This window comes from Candoia aspera, chromosome 10, assembly GCF_035149785.1.
Source record: "Candoia aspera isolate rCanAsp1 chromosome 10, rCanAsp1.hap2, whole genome shotgun sequence".
Lineage (NCBI taxonomy): Eukaryota > Metazoa > Chordata > Lepidosauria > Squamata > Boidae > Candoia > Candoia aspera.
In genome coordinates this window covers 23,329,997-23,356,096 of record NC_086162.1, presented here as the reverse complement: position 1 = coordinate 23,356,096, position 26,100 = coordinate 23,329,997, and the positions used below count along the sequence as shown (strand labels likewise).

The 26,100-nt window shown below is 48.4% G+C and overlaps 1 protein-coding gene across 1 annotated transcript; it reads left to right on the top strand.

Moving 5' to 3' along the window:
• The first annotated feature begins 1,097 nt into the window (after positions 1-1,097).
• On the top strand, positions 1,098-20,430 carry EXOSC5 (exosome component 5). Its single transcript, XM_063312166.1, has 6 exons — positions 1,098-1,230; positions 3,184-3,297; positions 5,384-5,505; positions 8,250-8,390; positions 9,513-9,602; positions 18,974-20,430. Exons 1-6 carry the CDS (start codon positions 1,119-1,121, stop codon positions 19,064-19,066), a joined length of 672 nt encoding a protein of 223 aa, XP_063168236.1. The 5' UTR covers positions 1,098-1,118; the 3' UTR covers positions 19,067-20,430.
• Positions 20,431-26,100: the final 5,670 nt, after the last annotated feature.

Sequence of the window (26,100 nt, the reverse complement as noted above, 5' to 3'; positions counted from 1 at the left end):
TGGCTTGGCCCCGACCAACAGGGGTCGAATGTGGAGCTGAGCACTCCGGGCACCCACAGATGCCCTCTGTTGGCCCTGTCTGTCACTGATGGGCCACAGGGTGGCTTCTCCTTCCAGCCCACATTGTCCCCCGTCGCAGCATTGGCTGAGCAGTTGAGAACCCGCCTGGCCGCCTGCCAGGTGGGCCAGAGAAACTTGGGTTGAGCCCTGCCCTGTCTTCTTACCCATAATTCCAGCCTGTCTCACAAGGTAGTCATAAGGATAGAAGGAAGTGGGAGAGTATGCCTTCCGCCCGGATTCCTTGGAGAAGGAGATGCAGGAAATAAATGGAAATGTTTTTACTGTACTGTAAGCCATCCAGAGTTGTTCTGGAATGAGACAGCTTCTAAATCTCATCAGAAAATAAGATAAAATAAAATAAAATAACTATAAAGGCTGAAGGAACTCCTTCTGGAGTGGGCAGCCATAAGTTGAATAAAATCATTGTTAGTTGATGAGATATAGAGATAGATAGAGATGATGGAGAGGCATAACCTAGATTTGCCCGGAGTCAGCAGCCATAATTAATTTCATAAAATCATTGTCAATTAATGCAACAGACACAGAGACAGAGAGATACAACTGTTGGATTTGCTGCCCAGAATCTTCTGGAGTGGGAGCGAGAATAAATTGAATAAAATAAAATAACAAAATAACAGAACTGGGATGCCTCTTGCTTTCAATCTTACTAGATATCCTGAACGCTTGCTAGAGTAGAAAGGCCGGGCAGGCATCAAGCAAATAAGAAATATGGACATAAGAATATATATTGGAATTTTATTATATATTTATTGTTTTTTTATTATTTTGCTGTAAACCGCCCTGACTCCCTCCGGCGGGAGGAGATGGGCGGTGCCATCCCAAAATATTCTCCCGCCCCCCCTCCAAAGGCGCCCCGCCGCCGAGCTTAGACAGGACCAGCCCGGACCAGCCCCACCAGCCGCCCAAGGCTCTGGGGGGCGGGACCTGCAGGGTGCGGGGGCGTGGCGGCCAGCCGCCAATCAGTCGTCCCCGCGAGAGCCGCGGATAAACCCCGGATCCGGAAGCGTCGTGGAGGGGCCACGTGGGTGGCAGGCGGCATGGAGGGCGAGCAGCGGCGTTTCGACTCCGGTGACCTGCCCGCTTTGCGCCGGATCGTCTGCGAGCAAGGCCCGCTCTCCCGTCCCGACGGCTCCGTCTCGTGGATGCAGGGTCCGCAGCGTGGCTTTCGGTCCCCCCGCTCGGCTGCCCGTCCCACCTCCTTATCTCCTCGTGGTGCTTTTTCCGGGGTTACCGATCGGGTTTCTTGGGGGATCAGCGACCGGGCGCCCTCAGGAGGTGCTGGACTCTAACTCCCATCCTCGCAGATCCACGGCCCGTGCGGGTCAGGCAGGATGGGAGCGGAGTCCAGCGCATCGCGCTTTCCTGGAATATTTCTTTCAATTCCGGAAAAATGTAGAGTTTAATTCCTCTGCTGGGGCGGGGCAGCACGTTGTGGTTCAATATGTGTCGTGACTGATTTCTCTCCCCGCCATTGAGGCATGGTCTAAACCAGTGTTTCTCAAAGTCGGCCACTTTAAGATGTGTGGACTCCAACTCCCAGAATTCCCCAGCCACCCATGCTGGCTGAGGAATTCTGGGAGTTGGAGTCCACACATCTTAAAGTGACCGACTTTGAGAAACATTGGTTTAAAACAACATTTCTCGAACTTTTTTCTGTCGGGACCCCTTCCCCCTTTTAAAAATTATGGCGGACCCGGAAAGAGCTTTGGTTTGTATTGGCTATAGCGGTCAATATTTTACCGCATTAAAAATGAAAATTGATGCCTTTGGTGCTGCTACCACTTCTCTGCGATTGTTTGAGCGGATTTTAATATTGTATTGTTCTGCAGCATAGGCTGGCAAATAGTTTTGATTTTGTGGAACCCTGAGAGAGTCTTGGGGGATCCCCAGGAGTTCCTGGACCACACTTAGAGATTGGTTTAAAAAACAACAACCCAGTAAGAATAGCCCCTTGCCATGTCCTATATGAAGTTGGATTGATTGATTTATTATTTAAATTTATATCACTGCCCATCTCCCCTGATGGGGGGACTCTGGGCGGTTTACAATAGTTTTGTTTTTATTCCATTTGAAACGCAATTGGAGTGGCTTTTTCTATATTTTGGGCTGCTGCTCTTCTGAATTTACGAGATAGAAAGCCTTGCAGTGGCCAGGTTACCCACCCTTTCTTAGGCCATTTACAGGCAATTGCCACACATTCAAACACTACTAACAAAGATTCTTCTGTATATCCTCCTCTGTAAGTCTGGGGGGTCCTCAAATCTTGAGGTCCTTCCTTTCCACTAGGAAAAGTTAAAGGGTGGTGGTGGAATGGACTGGTGGGGTTTGAGCTTCCCTCAAAAGAGGGAATCATCTCCTGGAATTCCTCCTTTCCTCTCTACCCAACATTTTCCTTTCCAGCCAGCTCCTCTGTTCAGCTCCTCTCCACAGTCTCCCTTCTTTTTCTGTCCTCACCCTGCTGCCCAATCAGGTCTCTCATAATCTGTAGCTAGGCACCAGGGGTTGCCCCTGTTTTCCTTGGTTTCTTTTGGGGGGCGGTCCTTATATCTGTTTTCAAGGCTGCACCACTCCTCTTTGGAAAACTGTTCTGCTGTATTTTTTTTTTCATCCTTAGCAATTCAACATACAGGTAGTCCTCACTTAACAGCCATTTGTTTAGTGATGGTTCAGACTTATGATGGCGCTAAAACTGACTTGTGACCGGTCCTCACACAACCGTTGCAGCGTCCCTGCAGTCATGAAATCACAATTTGGGTGCTTGGCAACTGGTTTACATTTATGACTGTTGCGGTGTCCCATGGTCACGTGATTGCCATTTTCAATGTTACTGGCTGGCTTCTGGCAACTAAAATCAATGGGGAACCACGTGATCCCCTTAACAACTGCTGCAAAAAAGATGGTAAAATTGGGTCGGATTCACTTAATGACTGCTTTGCTTAGCAACTGAAATTCTGGTCCCAGTTATGGTCGTTAAGCGAGGACTACCTGTATTTGTGCTGCAGGCCTGTCTCCCTCCAAAAAGGGGGATTTAGGGTAGAGAAGCTTCTATCATTCAGCTGAAGGATCATGCTTAGAGCCTTCCTTTTTTCTGGCTATTTTCAGGAGACACTTCCGTGTTAGCTGGAGTGTACGGACCCACAGAAGTTAAGGTCAGCAAGGAAATCTACGATAAAGCGACCCTGGAGGTGCTGCTGAGGCCGAAAGTGGGCCTGCCAGGTGAGGGGGCCCTGTGTTGCAGGTCACCCCGTGTGTACCTGTATTTTTGCCTGCTAGATCCTGGCAGACAGCATTTTAGTGATCAGTGTTCACTTGCCATTGGTGCTGCTTGGCATATATTCTCTTGTGATGTGTGTATTCACTGAAAAAAAATTGCATAGTTTTTGAAATTTGCATGCCCATGATGATTTCTTATTTTATCCTCGATAAGAAAGTTAGAAAGACAAGGTAGGAGAGACATAGGGCAGGACCACCGTTAGTTCGCTGGAAGACAAAATAAATGTAAAAGCTGCGTGTGAAGTCTACAAACACTCCCCTTCAAGTTGGCTGATCTGTTTGGCTGAAATCCTACAACAGGGCTCACTTCACCTCCCAGCCGCAAAACCTGAGGGAACAGCCTGGTCTTTAATGCTTACAAAAGGCCAGAAGGGTTGGAGCTACCTGGAAAACAAGCCCAGCTTGCCTGCAGATTTCTGCACTGCCCCCACATTCTATCCTTAGTCAGAAGCAGGAGTTTAGAAACTTGACATCCAGATCCAAGACTGTGGTTAGGTATCTTCAGAGATGCTGGCACTTCCTGATTTTGTTTAATTGGTGTTTCTGGGCTTGGTTTGGCAATCAGCATCATCACCACCACCACCACCACCGCCATCATCATCATCTCAGTTTGGGGGGCTGCCTAAAGTAGTTCGTTCCGACAGTGCTCATCTTCTGGCACCAAAGGTAGCCATCTTGGGGTATATTAAATCACTATCTTAGTTTATCACTGCTGGATCATTTCCATGTAATCTCCACAGCTGGCTTATTTTGAATAGCTATAGTTAAAGTTTGACCATAGCTTAGGTTCAGAAGAGTGAGCTTCCAGTTACACCAGGGGGATGGCTGTGCAAGTCCAGAGGTCTAATGTATAGGTATTCCTTGACTTACCACCACAGTTGGGACTGGAATTTCCATTGTAGGTTGTTGCGGCCATAAGTTGAGTCACCACATGGCCAGGCCTGATTTTACAACCATTTTACGATGGCCGCTAAGTGAATCACTGTGGTTGTTAAGCGAATCACGGGTTGTTAAGCAAATCCAGCTCCCCCATGGGCATTTTTTTGCTGGAAAATGGCAAAAAGCATTGCAAAATGTGATCATGTGGCCGCAGGACACTGCAGCCGGTTGTAAATGTGAGCTGGTTGCCGAGCACCCGAAATGCGATCATGTGACCACGGGAGGGATGTGACATTTTGCAACACTCGGAAGTGCTTTACAGGCCGTAAAGCACCCATTCCAAGGCCGTCATAACTTTGGACCGTTGTTAAACAAATGGTCATAAGTCGAAGACTTCCTGTACCTCATGTTGTATTATATCTGAACACCAGCCATTGTGTCCAGCTCTTCCTCTGATTTAAATTCTTGATTCTTGCTCACCACTTCTTCCGCACTTAGAAGGAGCATCATCTAATCATCAGAAGTGGGTGAACTGTCATCTCCCTAACCAAGCAGGCCATCTGGAATCCCTGCAAGAATGCCATCTGGATATCTTGCTCCCTCTGCCAGGAGCTCACAAAACAAAATTGCTGGCAAGTGGAGAGAGGAATAAAGTACTTTTCCCCCCTCCCACTGAGCATCCTTTTCAGTGCTCACAGAGTCTCTGGGGGAGCTGGCTATGCTGGGAATGACAACATTGAAAAACAAACAGATTTCTTGCCATACTGGGGAGCAAGAGAAGCTCTCCTGAAAGATCTTATTGGCCTGTTTGAGCACAGAAAAATGCTCTGTAGAAGCAGAGAAGCTCCTTGGGAAGGTGTGAGCAACTTGGGGCCTTCTGCGCTTAGGGGTGTCACAGTCTTTGTATTATGCAAGTGCAGATGGGATTGGCTTTAGCTGCTGTGGACGTCCCTGTAGCTCCTAAAATTCCTGCATTCCTCTGAAGCTCTGCCAAGAGAGGTATCTGGTTGGGTGGGCTGGAAGCAGAAGGTTGCGTTCAGTCAGATCGACCTTGGTGAGATCCATTAGGACTGCCTTATATTTGATTCTGTTCTATGTTGTGATTTTTTAGCAAATGACTAAGACTTCTAATGCCCCCCTCCCCCCGCAGGGGTCTATGAAAAAAGCCGAGAACAGATGATCAAGAAGACCTGCGAGGCAGTGATTTTGGGCAACCTGCATCCCCGTTCCTCTATTACGGTCGTGCTTCAGGTGATTACAGATGCAGGCTCTGTATCCATTTTAGAAAGAGGTACTCTGAAAGGGGCAGGATGGGTCTTGCAGGAAATGGCATGGGGAGGAGTTGAGGGAACTTTTGCTGCTCTGCATTCCCCCTCCCTCTGCCAAAAAACCCAAGCAGTGGCTAGAGTTTCAGCTGGACTTGTGAATTCTGCTGGTGACTAATTTATAGTTCTTTGTGTTTACCCGAGATCTGTCCTCTAGTGCAGTGTTTCTCAACCTCACACCTTTAAGATGTGTGGACTTCAACTCCCAGGATTCCCTAGCCAGCCTGCTGGCTAGGGAATCCTGGGAATTGAAGTCCACACATCTTAAAGGTGCTGAGGTTGAGAAACGCTGCTCCAGTGGAGAATCTTTTAACTCAACCTTCCCCAACTTGGTTCCCTGCAGAGGTGGCAGCATGGCTGACTTCAACACAGCTGGAGGGCACTAGCTTGGGGAGGGCTGCCTTAACTGCTGTATAGAGTTCTGGAGAAGAAGCTGTCTTTGTCAGCTTTCCCCCCAAACCCCTGATCAGGCTACAGTGACTACACTGCTAGGCCAGACCAAATTGAGCCTTGTTGGAAATGAAACCACGTTTCACCCGCCTTTCTGTTCAACCTTCCTCAACTGGGGGCCTTACAGATATGTTGGACTACAGTGCCCATCACCCCCGCCAGCACTGGGACATACTGGCCCAGGGAAGGGCAGCTCCAAGGCATTGTGTTCTTCGATTCATTTAGAAGATGGAAGTGGCCAGAATAACATGGAGCTCCTGACCTAACTCAGCCATTAAAAAATGGCTATAAAAAGACTTTAGTGGTTGAGGTGACAAGAACGTTGCTAGCTTGCCCTCGTCTTTAACCTGGTTTAACCTCTCCCCAGCTCCTGCTGGCATGGTGGCTTGTGAGAGTCGGAAACTCTTCAAGTTACGCCCAGCTCCCTTGTTCCTTTTCTCCTGCTGGGGAGGGTCCTCCTCCTCCCTCTCTTCCACTTCCAAAGGTTTCTGGGCTGGAGCAGAAATGAAATTGTTTTGCAGAGCTACATGGCAGAAGGCAGCAGAGGGCGGCAGCAGCTCTGGAAACCAGAACTCTCTTAAGCTGTGCCAATCAGTCCCCAGGAAGCTATTTATCTGCAACCCACAGAGGCCAGTGAACCATTTGCAGGGCAGGAGACCTTGAGAATGAACAGACACCTCCCTCTTGGATTGCAACCATTTGCATGTTAAATTGACATCCTCGTTAGCAACTGGCATTGCTGGCCTCACGCCGCCCCACTCGGCTACTCATTTTCTCCCATCCAGGGCAGCTGAAGCTGGAAGGAAGAATTAACATGGGAAAGAAATTCCTGATACATCCCAATGTGTGAAAAATGGCCAGAGTGGGGAGAATTGGTTCTTCTTTCACACTTCTCCTGCTTCCTCACATCCAGGAGTCCATTTCAAAACAACAGAGACACCTAATGGAGTGCTAATTGTTCATCCTTCAGATGGTCAGATTTGGGAGAGGGGCTGCCAGTTGCTGACCCCCTAACAACAATAGGAACGACAATTTCTATCAAGGACAAACAGGGGCTTGTAATGTTGTACTTGCTGCCATATTGTTGTAAAGGTCTTTCCTTTTGGCCAGTGATTTTTTTTTTTACTCAATTATATGCAAAACATCCCATTCACTCGTGTCCCATTCACATCTCTCAGATGTTACAGAAAATTGGGTCCTTTGAGAGTTATGGGTGGATCTGCCTCTGGCAAGATGGGATTTGAATATTGACTGCAAATGCAAATAGGCAGTGGTTGGCTCCACCTGGGCTGAGCGGAAGGAAGAGTTAAACTGCGGGTTAAATCACGTTTTCTGTCTGGAGTTGGTATGTCATTTGATAGCTTCTGCATCTGGGCTGCTGTTACAGACGAGGAACCTTTAACAAAAAGCGGAGGGAGACATTCTTTCAGTCCTGGCGGCTCTTTTCAGCAAAGTACTAATTATTCCCTTAAGTGGCAGTTCTGTTAGATGCTGAAAATATGAGAGAATGCCCCTTCCCCGCCCTCCTATAAGAGAGGGCATTGGCAGTCTGCCCCCCAACATTGCCTCTTCACTTTCCTCTTTCTTGTCCTGTTTTAAGAAAGCAATTCAAATGCATAGGCTTGCTTGCTGGCCTTTTAAGTGAAGTCTCATAAAATCTTGTGCTGGCGGTATAGAACCTCATTTCTCCAACATATATCGGAGGGGAAGAGATGCAGCTCTTTGGTGTCTTTGTGCATCTCTCCATGCCAAGATCTTGACTGTGTACCTGGTAGTGGGAATGGGAAAGTTGGCATGACCCTGCAGATAAGTTGCCTGGATCAGTGACCCGTTTCCCATCAGGTTTGAGATGATCGAATGAGATCCCTTAGGACAGTGTTTCTCAACCTTGGCAACTTGGAGCTGTGTGGACTTCAACTCCCAGAATTCCCCAGCCAGCTTGTTGGCTGGAGAATTCTGGGAGTTGAAGTCCACACAGCTCCAAGTTGCCACGGTTGAGAAACACTGCTTTAGGATAACTCGCTCTCTCCACTCGGGAACCTGAACAACGTATTGAGAACGTTGCTGCTGTTATTAAAATTTATATGCCACCCGACTCCCAGCAACTCTGGGCGGCTGCCCAGAGTTGGGAACTGCAGATCTGGCCAGGATGTCTGCTGAGTGCCAGGCTGCTTGTCCCTCCTTCTCTGTACCTGTTGGGTCTTTTTTTTTTTTCCTTGACTACAATATCTCCCCTTAAAGCTGCTCTCCAGCTGCTTGAATGCCACCTGCATGGGGCTGATGGACGCAGGGCTGCCAATGAGCTCGCTGTTCTGCGGCGTGACGTGCGCCTTGGACGCCGATGGCAATATCATCCTGGACCCCACTGCAAAGCAGGAAAAGGTGGGCTGCTTGTTCATTCTGTGCAGGGTCAATGCTGTTGCTGTTTTGGTGGCAGGGAGTGCCAAAGGCCCACAGGGCACCTGGCGGGGGAGGAGGGGGAGGACCACAACGTGAGCAGAAGTTTGGTGACGATTCTGCGTGGAACAGTGATGGAACAGCCAACACACCACCGTTTTGAAGGGCGCTCCCTTGGTTCTTAGCAACGTCAGCATCCCTCCGCCCTCCTGAAGGGCGGAACTCTAATCCCACCCTGGCTGGGGAGGATAGAAATTGTAGTCCTGCCCCTGTGGCAGCATAGCAAAAGCTGGTCTCCATCCCCGCTTGAGGAGTAAATGAGCAGTGTGGATCCTCCGACTTCAGGAGTTTCCAGATTCTGCCTGGAGTTGCTGCCAGGGAGGGAACCCTTGGCTTTTGGGCGCTTGGCCCGTGAGTTACGTCTGTCGTGATGCCAAGTCCCGCAAAAGAGCTGCAGCGTCTGCTTGGCAGGTAATTGCTTCTCTGGGCTTGGCAGGGATACGGCTCTTCCTCTGGACCACGGAGCCCTTAAGTCTTGCTGGATGGCTTTGCTCGTATATCAGCTCTGAACTCAGTCCATCACCAGCCGCACTCGTGCTCCAGAACGGTCCGTGATCACCCGCAGTTTGCTGTTGTGCCCCTCCGATCTGCCCGGGGCCTGCCAGGAGCGTTTCTTTCCTTGCAAACCTGTCTGGGAAGAAACGAACCAAGTCCTGTTCTGGTAAAGAGGCCGCCCAGTGAGCAGACGAGCCGTTGTCGTCTGCCCAGTCGTCCCTCCCAAACTTTCTGGATTGGTGTGAACGTTGGGGGTGGTCACCGTGGGGGAATTCAGGATGGGGGGAATGAAGGGAGTGGATTTGCTCTGCCGTTTTGAATACCTGGATCATAAAACTGTAAAAACCACCGCGCAGTATAACAATGCAATGAACCAAAAAATAAGAAGAATAGAAGGCGTGCAAATCGGTTGGACAGGAACTCCCAACACCCCCCAACTAGACAGGTTCAAGGGTGCTGCTGCTCAGTAAATCGGAAAGGCGCTGAATTGGGGAAAGCTACAGACCGTGGATGTCCTTGGTATCAGGGAACGCGGCATTCTTGTTTCTGCAGGACGCCCCTGCGGTGTTGACCTTTGCCATCGACAGCATTGAAAAGAAACTCCTGCTCTCAAGCATGAAGGGGGCGTGTTCCGAAGAACAGGTGAGTATTGTGGCTGGTGCGTATCGCGCCTCCAAATCTGAAATTGGCACCCAGTTTGTCTGCGGGTGGAGTGCATTGCTTTCAAAGCTGGCCTTGTCTGCAGCTGTAGAGGTCTGCCCGATTTTTGTTCAGCAGAGCTTGATGTTAGCCCTGCGAGGTAGTCCAGACAAGAAGCACAACAGTGAATCCTAGCTCTATCTTTATTGTAAGGTTACGTTAACAGAATCTTGCAAGTCTGAAAGTATTTCTCCCCTCTTTTCCTTTTCCTTTCCAGAAAACTAGGGAGGCTCCCTTCTAAGACATTTCCCACGCTCCCTTTTCCTCTGGGCTGAGATACCTTTTACACATTGGTTGTCTAGTCTACAGATAGTCCTCACTTAACAACCATTTGTTTAGTGACACTTTGGACTTACGACGGTGCTTGAAAAGCTCACTTACAACTGCTCCTCACACTTATGACTGTCACAGTGTCCCAGCAGTCATGTGATCACGGTTTGAATGCCTGGCAACCAGTTTACATTTATGACCATCGCAGCATCCCATGGTCATGTGATCACCATTTTCGACATTCCCAGCTGGCTTCTGGCAAGCAAAATCAGTGGGGAACCACATGGTTTGCTTAATGCCCGCAGTGATTCGCTTAACAATTGCCACAAAAAGGTCATAAAATTGGGTCGGATTCGCTTAATGACAGCTTTGCTTAGCAACCAAACTTCCATTGTGGTCGTTAAGTGAGGACTACCTGTACAGCCCTTCCTCCTCTCTCCCAAGGTCATTCCCATATACCCTTACACTAGATCTGCAGGAAAAAAGCATTTGGGGCAGGTTAGCCACAAAGAAAATTGAATAGGTGCAAGCATGCATCATGCACAGGCTGTGCAAAAGACATGAGTCTTTTGTGCGTAGAATATCTGCATAATGTGTGTTGTTCCTCAGACCAGATTTGGGTTTATCTTAGTTTTGAAGATTCTGCAGGGTCTGGATTATTGGCCTGACAGTGAATCAGGCTTATTTTAGTCCATTCTGGCTTTCTCTGTGGCAAAGACTGTGGCACTTAACTTCTGAATTTTTCTTAAGAAACCTCTTAACAATAACAACAACAAAAGCAGAAAAGCTGTTTGCACCCCCGGCACCTCCTTTGGCAGAAAAACCAGCACCACAGCTGCTGTGTGATACAGACATGGGAAGCTGGATGTAAAATCAAAGCGAGGAAAACCTCTAGGCAAATCTAAAAAATAAGCAAGTTGAATTGAGCCCACAAGGCCCAGAACAGAACCAGAGAGATGTATTTTTTTAAAAAAATGGGGATTTAAATGAAATCTAACAAGAAGCCTGGATTTTGTACACAAGGGGACAGTCTGTGGATTTCCCTCCATAATCCTTGCAGGGCACTTTGCTTTTGGTCTGTTTTTTGAAGATTGCAAACTGCTTTGAAGTTGCTTCCAAGGAAGAAGTGTGTATGAATACTTTCAATAATAAATCAGTGCCATGCACAAGTAGGTGCTTGGCTGCCATGGATATTGAGCACACTGACAGATGGCTGCCTTGGGTTAACAAAGCAATTTGTGATATCTGCGTCCTCACTTCCCAATGTGTACAAAATCTCCTTTCTCTGACAGTGGCCCCCGACTGTGCTTTTTTGGCAAGCATCTCGGACAGGTTTCCAGCAAGCACGTTGATTGGAGGTATCCCTCTGAATTGGCCGGAGTAGCTGTTCCACACCACCCATCTCCGCTTGGATGCCTCTTGGGGACATGTCCACTAATGGTGCATGCATGTCGGGTATCTGCAGGGCAGGGTCAAAAAAGTCAAGTTGGAACAGACATAAAAAACAGGTGGGGCTTCAGCTGCACCGTTGCAGAAGCCATCTTGACTTTTTTGACCACACGTTGCAAATGCTTGTTATATATGTCAACTTCTGGAGGAAGTCGAAGACCCGGCTCTGCCACCGGGCTTGGGGCAGGGAGGAGAATCGACATACTTGGGGTTGGCTGGTGCCTTGAAGTGCCCCTCCTCCATGATGGTTGAAGAGATCATAGCCATCCGGATTTTATGAGCTGGGGGAGTTAAGAAATCGTTTTGGATTTAATGGGATTTTACTGGAATTTTATTGTGTATTTATTTGAGTTTTTATTGTATGTTTATTCTGTGTTGTAAACCGCCCAGAGTCCCTCTGGTCGGAGGAGATGGGCGGTGACGAATTTGATAAATAAATATACGTGAGTGTGCATGCATCTGAGCGGCAGAGACAGACGGGCATGGCATGGGAAAAGGTATGTGTGGGAATCTTTTCTTCCCACCCTTCCTGCCGCACGTTTAGAAAAAGCCCTGAGCATTCTGCGTAAGGCCCGCCGAGTCATTTCTCATTACTGTCTCTGCATCTTGGCAAATGGCTCGGAACGCCGAGCCCGTCCTGCTCTGAGGGACAATTATGAGCGCTAATGCACTGTCGAATGGCACAGGCAGCCAGGCGCCATTAATTAGGCCAGTGTTCCTGTCGGGAGGAGAAAGACGAGCTTTCATTTTGGGGTGAATTGTAATGAGTTGGGGCTTTTTGAAAAAAAACATTGGCAGCCGAGGGAAAACACAAAAGGAGATTTCTCTGGTTGAGGTCGGTCTGTTCCTTCTCAGTCTGGGTATCCTTATGTGTTGGGCTATAGCCACCATAATTCTGCTTGTGACGGCCGTGCGGGTGGGGGTGATGGGAGTTGTAGTCTAAAAGCATGTGGAGGGTACCCATCTGGGGGAAAGCTTGCCATAAACTATCCATGTTTGCGCTGCATTTTGTCCTGTGGTAGAATCACCTTTGGAGTTGGGTGGCTAAAAAATTCAAATATAGGTAGTCCTTGCTTAGCGACCGCAATTGGGACTGGCAACTCGGTCGTTAAGCAGAGTGGTTGCTAAGTGAAACCACAACTGTGCTTACAGCCTTACTTCAGCTGTTCTTTGCTTTGTGGCAGTGTTTCTCAATCTCGGCAACTTTGAGACGTATGGACTTCAACATGGCTGGCTGGGGAATTCTGAAAGTTGGAGTCCATGCATCTTAGAGTTGCTGAGATTGAGAAACACTGTTTTACAGACCTGTGAAGGCCATAAACGTGGTCGCAAAGTTACTTTTTCATCACTGTTGTTAACTGCAAAAACAAGGATTACCTGTAAGTAAAGTAAAGTCAGGTAAAGGTATTAAATTAAAATAGCTGCAAGGGTTGTTATGCTGTTACAGAACCAGGGTTTTTCATTAACTCACTCTGTGACGGACTGAGCTCCCGCCAACTTGTCCCAGCTCCTGCTAACCTAGCAGTTTGAAAGCATGCAAATGCAAGTAGATGAATAGGTACCACTTTGGTGGGAAAATAACAGGGACATGAAAGGAGTCCCCTTGGGTGTCCCCGGGCAACGGTGATGTCACCTGCAAATCCTTTCAACACAGAAGCTCCTTGGTAGGTGCTTCTGACACGAAAAAAAAAAATTAACCCACCTACCAGTTTATACAGCCAGCATGATTGTCCTCAAGCCAAGGAAGGGAAAAAAAGCCCCTTTGCATGGGGTTGATGGTAGCATTTATGTATGGGGTAAATTCATCTCTCTTGTTTTATCTAGGAGTCCCAAGTGGTATACAGAGTACTCCATCCTCCATTTTTATGCGCACAACAACTCCTCAAGGTAGGATAGGCTAGGACTGGATCCAAAGTCATCCAGGAGCTTCCATAGCTGAACTGGGCTTGAAAGTGGGTCTCCCCACCCCTGCCCCTGCACCCTGATTGGTGGACCACCTGGATTCCCCATAAAAATGTTGGGAAAAGTTGTATGAGATGTCAGAATCTCAGTCTGTCTAGCTGGGTATTATTCAGACTGATGGGAAGTATTTTTTTTTTCCGGCTCTACCTGGAAATGTTGGGAATTACTATTATTTATTAAGCTCGTTATGCCGCAGATAAATCCGCCAGCCGTTTATGCCAAGATATAAAATTGAAATTAAAAGCAGCAATTAAAAAAACTGGGACATTCTCCGTGTAAAATCTCCTCTTCCCTTGCCAGAATTGTGATCTCTCCAGAATGTTGGCAATCTGCTCTACCTTCGGGGAAGTCGTTAAGAAATGGAATAGATTTTCTTTGAGTAATTGCAGCGTGATCCCGTTTAGGGAACGCTTCGTATACCGATTTTTGGAGTCGGCTTAAAGGAAGGGTACAGGAATGAAATGCAAGCAAGCAACAGGATGTGCAACACCAATGCCAATTGTTCCAGAAGTGTGGGCTTTGATTACAAGGAAATAGATTGGTGGGACATCAGGAAAAAATCCTTAACGGTCAGAGCTGTTCAGCAGTGGAAAAAAATGCACAGGGAAGCAGTGGATTCTTGGCTGGAGGTGTTTAAAACCGAGGCTGGATGGCCATCTGTGAGGGACACGCAGGAGGGGGTTCTTTTACTGGGCGGGGATTGGACTATCAGTGTTTCTCAGCCTTGGCCACTTGAAGATGGGTGGACTTCGACTTCACGCTGGCTGGGGAATTCTGGGAGTCGAAGTCCACCCATCTTCAACTGGCCAAAGTTGAGAAACACTGATTTACACTAACTGCCCCCCGATTTGCTAAGTGAGATTCCTAGAAAGCAATGAACCAAGTCTTTTATGTCTGTCTTTTGTTTGACTTGCACAGATGATAGTTTTAATTATGAGTGACAAGTCCTGGTGAGAATTTGCATCATCCCATTCGCATGAAGTGGGGCTGGGGTGTGTGGATAGACAAGCCGACCTGTAGGGCTGTGCTCTCATTTAGCAAGGCGCTGCGGCTTACGTGTGCTTGTGCCCCCCTCCCCCAATATGCATGCATGTTGCCTTTCATCAAGCACCGATTCTATTAAATCTAACTGGCCTTTTAAAAACAGTACTTAAATTGCGGCATGTTTAAAGAGCAGAGTTATAAGCTTAGGTGAGGAGCCCTGGTTTTTGTTTTGCTTTAGCATCATCTTAACCTGTGGTTGAGAGCAAGGTTCTATCCTCTGAGCCTGTGCAGAGTATCTTGATGGCTGACTAACCGCAGACAGCTGTGCATCAAAAGGACAGTTTGGTAGAGCAGCGTTTCTCAACCTGAGCAACTTTAAGATGGGTGGGCTTCAGCTCCCAGAATTCCCCAGCTGGCACACATGGACTTCAACTCCCAGAATTCCCTGGCCAGCATGAATTCTGGGAGTTGAAGTCCACCCATCTTACAGTTGCCAAGGTTGAAAAACCCTGGACTGGATGAACAGTCCCTTCTAATAGTCTGCATGTTTATGCAAACGAGAGGACAGAAAACCATCTATAAAACCGCAGTAGAGTTGCCCCCCTCCCAAATCACTTTGAGAGTTGGGCTGCTCAAAGGAGCATAATCCAGGTGTGAGATCTGGATGTAATAGGATCTAACTATCCTGCTGAGATTGTTCTCAAGCGATGGAGCTGCAGCAGAAAAGGCCCAGCCTGTTACGATTGCTAATTTAGCCTCTGTCCAAGCAGGTCCGTATCGTCTGGGGGTGGCTGGCAAATAGAAATGGGTTAAATTTTCTCTTGAGGGGGGTCTTCCTTCCTAACAGTCTGCCTATCAGCTGGGAGGAAGATTTCCTTGCTGAACCACAGTCAATGAATGGCAAAGTCTGTAGCCCCTCCATGCATTGTCCTGCCCATCTGCTTTAATACAGCTCTGGGTTTGATTTTTTTTTTTAAAGGCTTGCTGTGAGCCCTGCTGTACTGTTTCATCTAGCCCCCTGTTTGTCAGGAATGCCATGTTGGGGGGTGGTTATATCCAGGGCCACCGGGCCTTTGCAGAGCATCCTCCCCTTTAAGCATTTGTTGCAGTCTTCTGTGCCTCTGGCTAAAATCTGCATTTAGGGGGAGGGGAGGGGGCTGCCGGGCAACCCTGAACCCTCGTGCATCCTTTTTAATCATTGCAAGCGCTGCAGAAGGCTGAAAAAAACAGCCTGTGTGTGATTATCTGGCCCTGGTCTGTACACATCCTCACTTTCCCCTGTAATTTATAGCCCTGAAATGGCCGTGTTGTAATTTGCACAGAGTCTTTGGAACAGGTTGCAAAAGAACCCTACAAGGTGCAGATAGAAAGGGCAAAATGGCTGGGGTTGCTCTGCTTCAGCCCCACACGTTGTCTGGCACCATCTGGCACAAGGGAAGGTCTTCTCTGTCATAGCCTTGGGAGGCGGCTTGGTCACCTGGGCATCCATTGGCAGTTTGCATCAGCCAACGAGGACAGCAAATAATTATGATTTACCTCTGTTCCTGACTGGAGCTCAGGGACACTTGTTGGCATGTTAGCCCCGGTGCTGGTTTGAAAGCTGCCCTGGTGGGGAGGGAGCGAGCAGGCTGTTTCCATCGTCTTCCACTGTAGCTGCTGAGAACTGCCAGGGCCAGCTGGGTCTTGGTTCCGCTTCTCCCCGGGCTTTGCTCTGTTGACTTCTGCAGTGCAGTTTTAAATCTGCTTCCTTCAGTGGCTGCCTGGTGTTGAAAACAACCACACATAAGCCCTTGGGCCTGCAGGGAAGAAGGGAGCCAAAAAAACCACTCTCAGGACATGGTGGATTGGTTTCCCCAGCACATTTAACTTGGCTCCTGCAGTAACCCATTTTCTAGAGGCGCAGATTTTGTGGAATTGCCGTCTAAGTGGGAGGCGTCTGTGCGTGCTGCTTGGCTCCCAAACAATCCAACCAGGCTGAAATTAAGACGAACAAAGCTGAACAAAGACGAACCCATTTCCTGTATGGGTGCAGCACAGTCCAGATTCTTTTGCTGATTGCGCCCCGTCTGGCAATGCCGTGTAGGGATGTCCCTGCCCAAGCCATGACTTCGTGGTGAGGAAAAACAGATAGTTTAACTTAGTTTGGTTCATCAGCAAAATAGCTCAGAGTGGCGGGGCCTGAAAGGAAGATGAAGCAGCGGAAAATTTTTTTGACATTTGGCCCAAGCCACAGCAACAACTTTGCAACATCACCACGCCATCATGAACATCATGATATTGTTGTGCAAACGATGCGAATGGTGACTCTTGTGTCACTGGTAGGATGATGCCATGACACGTGAGGCATCACTTGCCAGCCTCGGGATGTCCGCAGCTGGTTGAGTTTTGCGGGAATTAGAAACTGTCCGCATTTCAGTTATATTTAGGGATGAAAAGCTAAAAGTGTTTGGCCTGGCCTGGATCTGGGGTTGCTAAAGAGGACTGGGAGAAGGGAAGGAATTCACAGCTTGGATCTGAAGGTTCTCTTTTGTCCTTGGTGACCCAGGAGGAACTGCTGCAGCTTCGGTGTGTTTGTGTCTCCTACCTCAGCCCCTGGAGGTAGGGGATGTTGTGAACCCAGGGCAAGATCATCTGCTGTTCACAAAGGGGTTGTGTTACAACAGCCATCCTCTCTTGCTGTTGGGATGGTTTGGGCAACAGGACTGTGGCCTGACTGAGCAACGTGCTGGCCCTGAGATTGCTTCAAGGAGGACAAGTGTGTTGTGTGAATTTACTCCACTATGGTTTGGCACCTGCAGTTTAGGCCTCAGTGTTTTTGTGTGAACGCCACCAATTCCAGTCTGTTGAATAATCTGTGTGATGACCTCGCTGTGGTGCGCAGAAGCTGGTCTGTCCTTGGGGGCCAGAATGCGCTGCACGTTCCCAAGGAAAAGGTCTGATGCGGCTCATCCGTTTTCCCTTCCTTGCTGGATTTGGTCCAGTAAGAAAAACGTCAGAAAAAGTAGGCAGGGGAAACACATGGAATTTCTTCTATTCTGGCTGCACAGTGCCGTGCTTGCCCGGGCCAGAATTCACATTACTTTGAGAAGAGTTTCAAACCCATCTTAGGAATGTTAAAAATCATCCTGAATGAGAAAAGAGGATGGAGTTGAAAGAAACGATGGTGGGCCTGGGAGGACGCTTTCTTCCAGAGTTTTTATTATTTCCGTTGGGTCAAGACTCAGCAAGGCACATAGACGAGGTGAGTTTGCCGTTTTCCCGCGGTGGTGCCCGCATCACCGCGCTTGTTTGGCGCACACCCCAGAAGATTGATAGCCCGTTGAATTGACCAGGAGGGCTGAACTGATTCCTTATTTGTGGCGGCTTGTCTGCGCTCCGGCTCGCTGCAGACTCACGCGCTCTGGCCGTGCCGTGTGCCGCTGGTAATTGAGCTGAAAAGGCGTAAGCGAGCCAGACAGCTTTTGACAGCCCCGTGCTGACATTGGGGGGGGGGCCGGGGGGGACACGGAGAGCTGTGTTGCTAGTTCCCTCAATACATGGGGGGGAATGGATGGCTTCCTTTGCATACAAATTGACTAATTAAAGCACAGGGAGTGATGGGGGGCATTGGAGTTTGGACCCTGAGGAGCAGTGGAAAAATAGGATTTGGGGGGCTCATTAGCCCAAGAGCTTCCCCCCCACCTGCCCCCATTATTTGTTCTTTTCCACCGTGCTCGGCTTTCTTAGATCGGCGCCTAGGTGCAGGGGAAGAGTCCAGTGGTGGGGTTTCCACGTGAGAGCTCCGGAGCAGGAGAAAACCAGAACCTGAACCCCCCCAACCCGTTCAAAATCTGATCCCCAAAGTCCTCCAGGGTTGCAGCTTACAGGGAAGAGACCTGACTTGTGTTACTGAGAATGTTGGATTGATATCCTGTTTTTTGTCCAGCACCTGCTAGGGGGCAGCACCTATGGCCGATTTCAAAACAAAAGGTGGGCCTGGATAATATTTGGATGGGAGACCACCAGGAAGTCCTGGAGCAGAAAGCTAGACTGGAAAGTCAGGGGTACAGTGGGGAAGAAAGCAGTGTCTGGGGAGTCCTTGGGAATTGAGTTTGGCTCAAAGAACATTATTTTTATGCTGTTTTAAATGCTGCTTTTCCTTTGATAATTTGAGGTAGCATATTAGCATATTAACCCTCCCCCCCCCTTTGGTATAAGAGGGAGGGAAGGGGAAGTGCTGTTAGGCTTTCAAGTTTCTTGTTATTACAGCCTAGATCAATGTTTCTCAACCTGGGCCATTTGAAGATCTGTGGACTTCAACTCCCAGAATTCCCCAGCCAGCCATGCTGGCTGGGGAATTCTGGGAGTTGAAGTCCACAGATCTTCAAATGGCCCAGGTTGAGAAACACTGGCCTAGATCCAGTAAGGAGAATTCTAGTATTCCTTGTGGTGTCTGTTCCTTAACCTGGCCTACCTCGAAGGGCTAACATTGAGTGGTACAGAAACATATGCAGCCCCTTTTGGAATTCAGCTGAAGGCTGTGCCATGGGCCTGACTGAGACCCAGAGCTGGTGGTTCTGCGCTGCCCCCCTCCCGCAGTCTGCTTGGAGGGGATCTTTCCCTTCCCCCTTCCCTGGTTTAACCACCTCTGCTTCCCTTGACCCCTGCAGCTTCAGCAATGCATTGCAACCGCACAGCGAGCGGCCGACACCATCTTCCACTTCTACCGAGATGCTGCTTGTAGGAAGTACTCAAAGTGGTGACTGCTCTCCCCTCCACAAGTGCAACGGGGCAGACTGGCTGCGTCCCAACACTCTTCCAGCCGTGGTCCCCGTTTTCCAGATGATAATGCACCGCGCGTGGACTGCTATTAAGCCAGGTTGTGGAAGCAGCTGGCAGTGTGGATGCCAGCAAGCTGGGAATGGTGGCTACCTAATCATCGATGACCCTCAGGATCCAGGACTTCCAAAATGCACGTGAAGTGCCCACTTTCTACCTCCAGAAAAGTTTCCGGTTTTAACCCAGTTCTTGCTCTACTCGGCCTACTATTTTCCCACGTCCAGCAAAGCCCGCTGTTTCTGCTTTGTAGAACCGTTCTCTTCTTGGCCAAGTTACAGCTCCTTTCTCCTCGTCTCCTGCCTGGAACAATAATGCTGGGCCGTTGCAAAGCCAACCACTGGTGTTCTCCTTTCCTGCGGTCACCAGAAAGAAGCAAAGGGAAAATTTATCCTATTTTGATTAATGCTCGCCATAATCTCAAATTCTTGTATCTCTCTGCCGAGTCATTGGCCTGGCTCATACATCAGCTGAAGCCACCAATTTTGATAGCCCTGGTTGGTTGGAGAAGCAGTATGCTAAGCCAAGGTTGACCAGCCTTAGGTGGATCACCTGAAAAGGGTCACCTTCTGTGCAAAAAGGGTCATCTTCCTAGCACCCCTTTTAGGGCCCTGTATCTCCAAGTGGGCGAGGCCAACATTTCTGGATGGATTTTGGGATGTTGAGGGCAGCACGTTTTGCTCCTTACTCCCATCAGAAACAGGTAACAGGACTTCAGCAATGACCTATTGAGTTTCTTTCCATTTTTAAAAAGACTTCTTAATCAGTAGAGGGAGCTGTAACACCAGCGGAAGAATCTGTGTTGGAACCCCCTCTGTTAATGAACAAAAAAGCTGCCATTAATTTAGGAGTCTTTATTTTATTTTACTTTATTTTATTTTATTTGGCTGTGTCTGGTAAGAAATTTATGTAACAAATAAAATAGCAAAGAGGAAATCCCAGCTGAGCCCTGTTTTTGGAGTGAAGCCCTGTTCTCTGTTACCCTCAAACATTTTTGCGGACCACCACAAGTCCAGAATTGGTAAGGCCTGACTAGGTGTGTAGACCCACGCCGGCAAGGGTGTCTGCAGGGATGGGGGCCCCAACCAAGTGATTGTGTGTTGCGATACAGATTTTATGTGGATCACGACACGTAAAAAAGGCAGGGCTTCAATCACATGGTTGGGCTTCAATCACATGTCCACCATCTTGACATTTTTTCCTCCCTCCCTGCAGATACCCTTGCACACCAGATAAGGAACTGCAGCATTCCCAAAGTATAAATAAAACTGAAATCTCTTGTCAGCACTGAGCCATTTGAAAAATCTTTATTTTGCTGTTCTGCTGTAACTTCTGTACCCTGAGGCCACCTGTTGCAAACTGTTGCTTAAGCAGTGTTTCTGAATCTCGGCAACTTTCAGATGGGTGGGCTTCAACTCCCAGAATTCCCTAGCCAGCATTCAAAGGGAATTCCAGGAGCTGGAATCCACCCATCTTAAAACTGCTCAAGTTGAGAAACACTGTGGTAGACTACTGAAATCACAGAATTTATTTGGGAAATAAGGGGAACAGAGGAAGAGGGGTGCAGCTTTTTTTTAGTTGAGTCTGGATGTTGTCAAGATGATGCTAAATAATGCTGACAGGAGAATGCTGGGAGTTGAAGTCCACACATCTTAAAGTTGCCACGGTTGAGAAACGCTGCCCTCAGCCATCAGCAGACCACATTGTGGTGCGAGGTGGTGGATGAACTCAGACACTGATTGTGTTTACTCCGCAGAGGTTATTTAAGGATCTGTCAGCACCTGCATTCCCACAAGCTATAGGGCTTGCTTAATTTTTAGCTTTCTTTGTTTTTTGTGGCTGACCATGTTATGCAAATCCAGCTCGTTTGGTTACTTCATGGTTCTGTGCAATGTACAAACCCTGAAACTGGGCTAATTTAGTACGTCAGTGAAACGGGAACACAGCCCTTGTTAGTAGCGAAGTTGGAATCTGCCTCGTACCTTTATCTTCCTGCTGCTATTGCAATTCACAGGAAGATTCCTGTTCCAGCTTTTCCCCCAGAAGAACTGCAACTGCCTTTTGTCACCTTGATGACAAACCTGGAGTTGTGATGAAGTGTCTCGGGTCCCTGTACCGTATCTGGGTCGTAATTATTCTCTGAAACTTTCTGGCTTGTTTTTAATTTTGCATTTTGGCAGCTGGGGTGGGAGGAGTGTGGAGCCTGTGCCAAAGAAAAACCCGTTTCCAGTAATGAAGACCTTTCCTTTGGGCTTTTGGGCTTGGCTCGCAGCAACACCTGGATGCGAGAGGAGAGATTCAGCCCCCAAATGCTGATGGGGCTGCTGCAGTTGGGGGAGGGCTAAATGCTTCTTCCTGAGTTCCAGGACTGTGAGTTTCAGAAAGAGGATCAGCCCCCTCTTCCTTCCAGGAGAGGGATGTTTCTTAATAACAGTGAATGCAGCATCTTGGCTTTTAATCATCCCCCCCCACAACCACTCCCCTGCAGTGAAGTTGTGGGTGACTTCATTGGAGGGTAGAAAGATGAACCTCTGCATTCCTTCTACTAGCCATTTGGTGAAGTTCTTGCCAGAGCCCAGAATTGACCTTGAACTTAAGGGATGGCTTGTCAAATTTGCATTTGGGTTTCTCAGAAATAGAATAGGCTTTTGGGGAGGGGGGTCCCCTTCATGCTTCAAATGTCCTCTTCCTTCCCCTTGTCGCAATGAGAGGCTTAAAGCAGGGTTCCTCAACCTTAGCAACTTTAAGAATTGTGGACTTCAACTCCCAGAATTCCCCAGCCAGCAAGCTGGCTGGGGAATTCTGGGAGTTGAAGTCCACAATTCTTAAAGTTGGAGGAACTTTGGCTTAAAGCAAACACGGGGCAGACAGAAGCAATTACCCAGGACTGCTGGGGAGCGGGAGAAGATTGCCCTTCACAGAACCCCACCAGAAATGTGCTGCTTGTGCTTTTCTGCACACACACCCTGTTGGCCAGGTCTGCACATGGTGCTAAGCTGTGGTTTGTTCAAACATGGTTTGCTGACAGAGCCACAATGGGCTGGATCCTTGGTCTAAGCCACAGACTGTTGCTCGGGCAAGTGGCGGTGGCTAGCTAGCTCCCAAACCAGTGGAAGAAAGTGTTGTCCAACAGAAGACTCCGGCTGCCATCTGACGCGCTTGCATTAAACCTTTGAGGGTCACCTCCAGCCACCTCTGATGGCAGCATCTGGCTGAGCAAATCATTTCTCATTTCCCTCAGAGATGACAGCTCCTCAACCCACAGGGCAGGCTTGCGTTACCTCCCTGGCAAGCTTGTTTATCTCTCTCTCCCCCCATCACTCCCCCCCCCATCCCTGTTTGCTTCCCAAAGTCCTGAATATCTCATAACCTTCATCAGTTGGAGGCGGAGAGCCATCATTTGCTTTAATGAGTTGCTCTGCGTGGATGAAATGATATCTCTGCTTTCAAAGGAGTTGGGGTTCCTCTGCCAAAATCAGCTTGCCCTCATTGCAAAGCACCTTTCACAAGGGCATGCTCTAGAACAGCATTTCTCAACCCTGGCACCTTGAAGATGTGTGGACTTCAACTCCCAGAATTCCCCAGCCAGCATATGCTGGCTGGGGAATTCTGGGAGTTGAAGTCCACACATCTTCAAGGTGAGAAATGCTGGTCTAAACTAATGGAAGATTTAAATGCGGGGCGGGGGGAAACACGAAGTTGGTTACACAAATCCAGGTAATGTGTGACAGGTTACAAGTACCTTATTGATTAACAAAGATGCCACTGGATTCCTTCTGATTTCTGCCTCTACAAGATAACATGGTTTCCCCCGTCCCATATCTCTTCAGCGATTTCAGTTGAGAAGAACATGTGAGTGCCTCCTTGATCACTCCTTTTTCCAGCAGGCCAAAATTCATTTGTTCCAATTGTTCTTTCCCCTTTTTTTCTCTCAACACCCCCCTTCCCCATCTCTTGATGCACAATGGTGCCACGGAGGAAGCCGAAATCCACCTTTATGGCTTCTGTTTGCAAGAATGCTCCGCCCGCCCCGAAATGTGCAATTTTGGGCTGGGGAAGGGCCTCATCTCCCTGGTGGCCCAGTCCTGTAGTGGCCCCTTGGTGGTGCTAGCCTAGTGTTCTGCCTCTCAGGGACTTGACGTGATGAGGACCAGCCTTTTGCAGCAGACACAGTCTGCTCCTCAGAAACTGGGATCTTGCATGGCATCCTGAACGATGCTTTGCAGATCTTTTAACCTTTCACATCTCGCCAGTACAACTCGAAGCCCTTTGCTATTGCTGCTGAACATCTGGACAGTGTAAACTTTAGAAATCTCCACTCCTATTTATTTATTCCCAGATGTTAATGGCCAGTTTGAGGTAGACACCCAAGGGATGTCCATCTCAGGGGGTGGGAGGGGAGGCATTCTGCTTGCATAAGTGATGACCCTTCTATCTGGCTATTGAAATAAAATTTTCACATTCCTCAAGGTCCAATGGCACCTCCAGGGGCAGAGGCAGTATACCTCGGAATGCCAAGATTTGAGCAAGCCTTTATTTTGCTTGATTGATTGGCTTTGGATCTTGCTGTTCCTCTGGGAAAAGTGGTACTCCCCTCCCCTGGTTTTATCCCAGCCACAGCGATCATCTTGAGCAGCAAGGTAGTGAGAGGCCCAAAGTCATCCAGGGAACCTCCGTGGCTGAGCCAACGAATGCAACATCCATTATAAGTTCTGGACTTCTGTTACAGGAGTCATTTGTTTCAGGAGAATCCATTTGCATTTCAGAACTGGCCACCTCAAGTCATAAATAACTGCCTGTGACCAATTTTGATCATTTGTCTTCCCCTCTTGCTCATCCCCAGGAGTGCTGTAGATGTTTTTCCCTTCCCTCCAGCTCTACTGTAACATTACACAGACCGACAGCCCCTCCAAGGTCCCCCAATGTTGAATTTTTGTTTTCTTCCCTGCACCCCTTTCTTTTCACCTGAGTTGAGATGGAAATGATTGTTAGGACTAGAGAAAGCTGCCTGGGGACCCTGCCTACATATGTGATAAAGCACCAGCATCCTCAATAATTCATAACAGCTTTGGAGAAAAGGAACAGAACAAGGAAGGAACATAATGGATTGAGGGAGGCAGAAAAGGGGGAGGGGGGAATATTATTTTGGCTTTGCCTAGTTGGCTTTGCCACGTCCCGCTCGCCCAGCACGAAGGAGGCCACTGGGAGGGCTCAGCTGAGTCTTTTTCCTGACCCACCGTTTTTCTAAAATGCAGTGAGTTCTGTTGTCTATCCAGCCCAGGGTTTCTCAGCCTTGGCAACTTGAAGATGGGTGGACTTCAACTCCCAGAATGCCCTAGCCAGCATGGGAGTTGAAGGCCACCCATCTTCATGTTGCCAAGGTTGAGAAGCACTGGTCTAGGCCCTGTGCGCACACAAATGCTGTCTGCAGCAATAAATCTGCGGCCCTATTTCCAAGCGTGACCACAGCAGGATCCTGGAGGACAAGGACAGCCCTCCCTTCAACCTGCCTCTCCTGATCCTAGAGTGGAAGGGACCCTGGAGATCATCTACCCCAGTCCCCTGCCCTATCCAGGAATCCACTCCACAGCATCCCAGAGAGACGGCCGGATAGAAACTGTCCTTGAAGGTGGAGGTTTTGGTGTGTGTGTTTTTTTGCCACGGCCTCAATGCTGGATTGCAAATGCAAGTGGGGACCTGTATAGATCAGCCTGAAAGTAGAATTCTTTCCAAGAAGGGGTGCTCCTACGGGACCTTGTTGAATCACACTGCCACTTCCCAGCTGCCAATTGCTAGAATGTGCTAGGGTGGCTCGCCCGCTGCTTTGCGGTACACAGCGTTGGCCCTAAGATAGACTTGCCATGCTGTAAAAAGGAAATAAGCACCCCTCTCTTTTTCAGAAACCAATGGAAAGGGAAGAAACTTGACTCTTTCTCAGCTCCAAAACTCACATACATATAACTCACTTAACAACCACAACTGGGACCGGAATTTTGGTTGCTAAGTGAAGCAGTCATTAAGCAAATCTGACCTGATTTTATGACTTTTTTGCAGTGGTCGTTAAGCAAATCACCATGGGTATTAAACCATGTGGTCATTAAGCAAATCACACAGTTCCCCATTGATTTTGCTTGCCAGAAGCCAGCCAGGAAGGTTGAAAATGGTGATCATGTGACCACAGGATGCCTGCGATGGTCATAAATGTGAACTGGTTGCCAAGCACCCAAATCACAATTATGTGACTGGGGCAGATGCTGTAGCAGTCATAAGTGTGAGGACCGATCGTAAGTTGGTTTTCCCAGCACCGCCGTAAGTCTGAACCATCACTAAACGAATGGTTGTTAAGCGAGGACTACCTGTACCTCTGACAGGGTGTCAAAAAAATCAAGATGGGGGTCACAACCCTGTCATGGAAGCCCCATCCCTGAACTTCCAATCACACACAGTGGGAATGACCATCTTGACTTTTTTGACCCCCCTTCCCTGCAGACACCCTTGCCCTTTGCTACCTCCGGCAGCGTGGTCCTAAACTCAAGGACCATATCATCTTCAATTCTCCTTTGGTTGGGGCCTCTATTGGACTTCAACTCCCATAATTCCCAGTCAGCCTTGGCCAATCTCCCAAAGATAAGCAGGGCCAGAGTGATTAGTATTTGGAAGGGAGAAAACCGGGGAACCCCAGGCTAGACTGGGAAATTATACAAAGAATCCCTGAAGATGGTGGCCAACCATTTCCATGTTGTTGTTGTTGTTGTTGCTGTTGATTTATTTAATTTTTATCCCGCCTTAATTATTTTTATAAAAAATCAAGGCGGCGAAGATACCTAACACTCCTTCCTCCTCCTATTTTCCCAACAACAACAACCCTGTGAGGTGAGTTGGGCTGAGAGAGAAAGCTACAGGACATATTCATGAAGGGGTCCTCAGCAGTGGAGCTCAACTCGAAGGAAACTTACGGTTG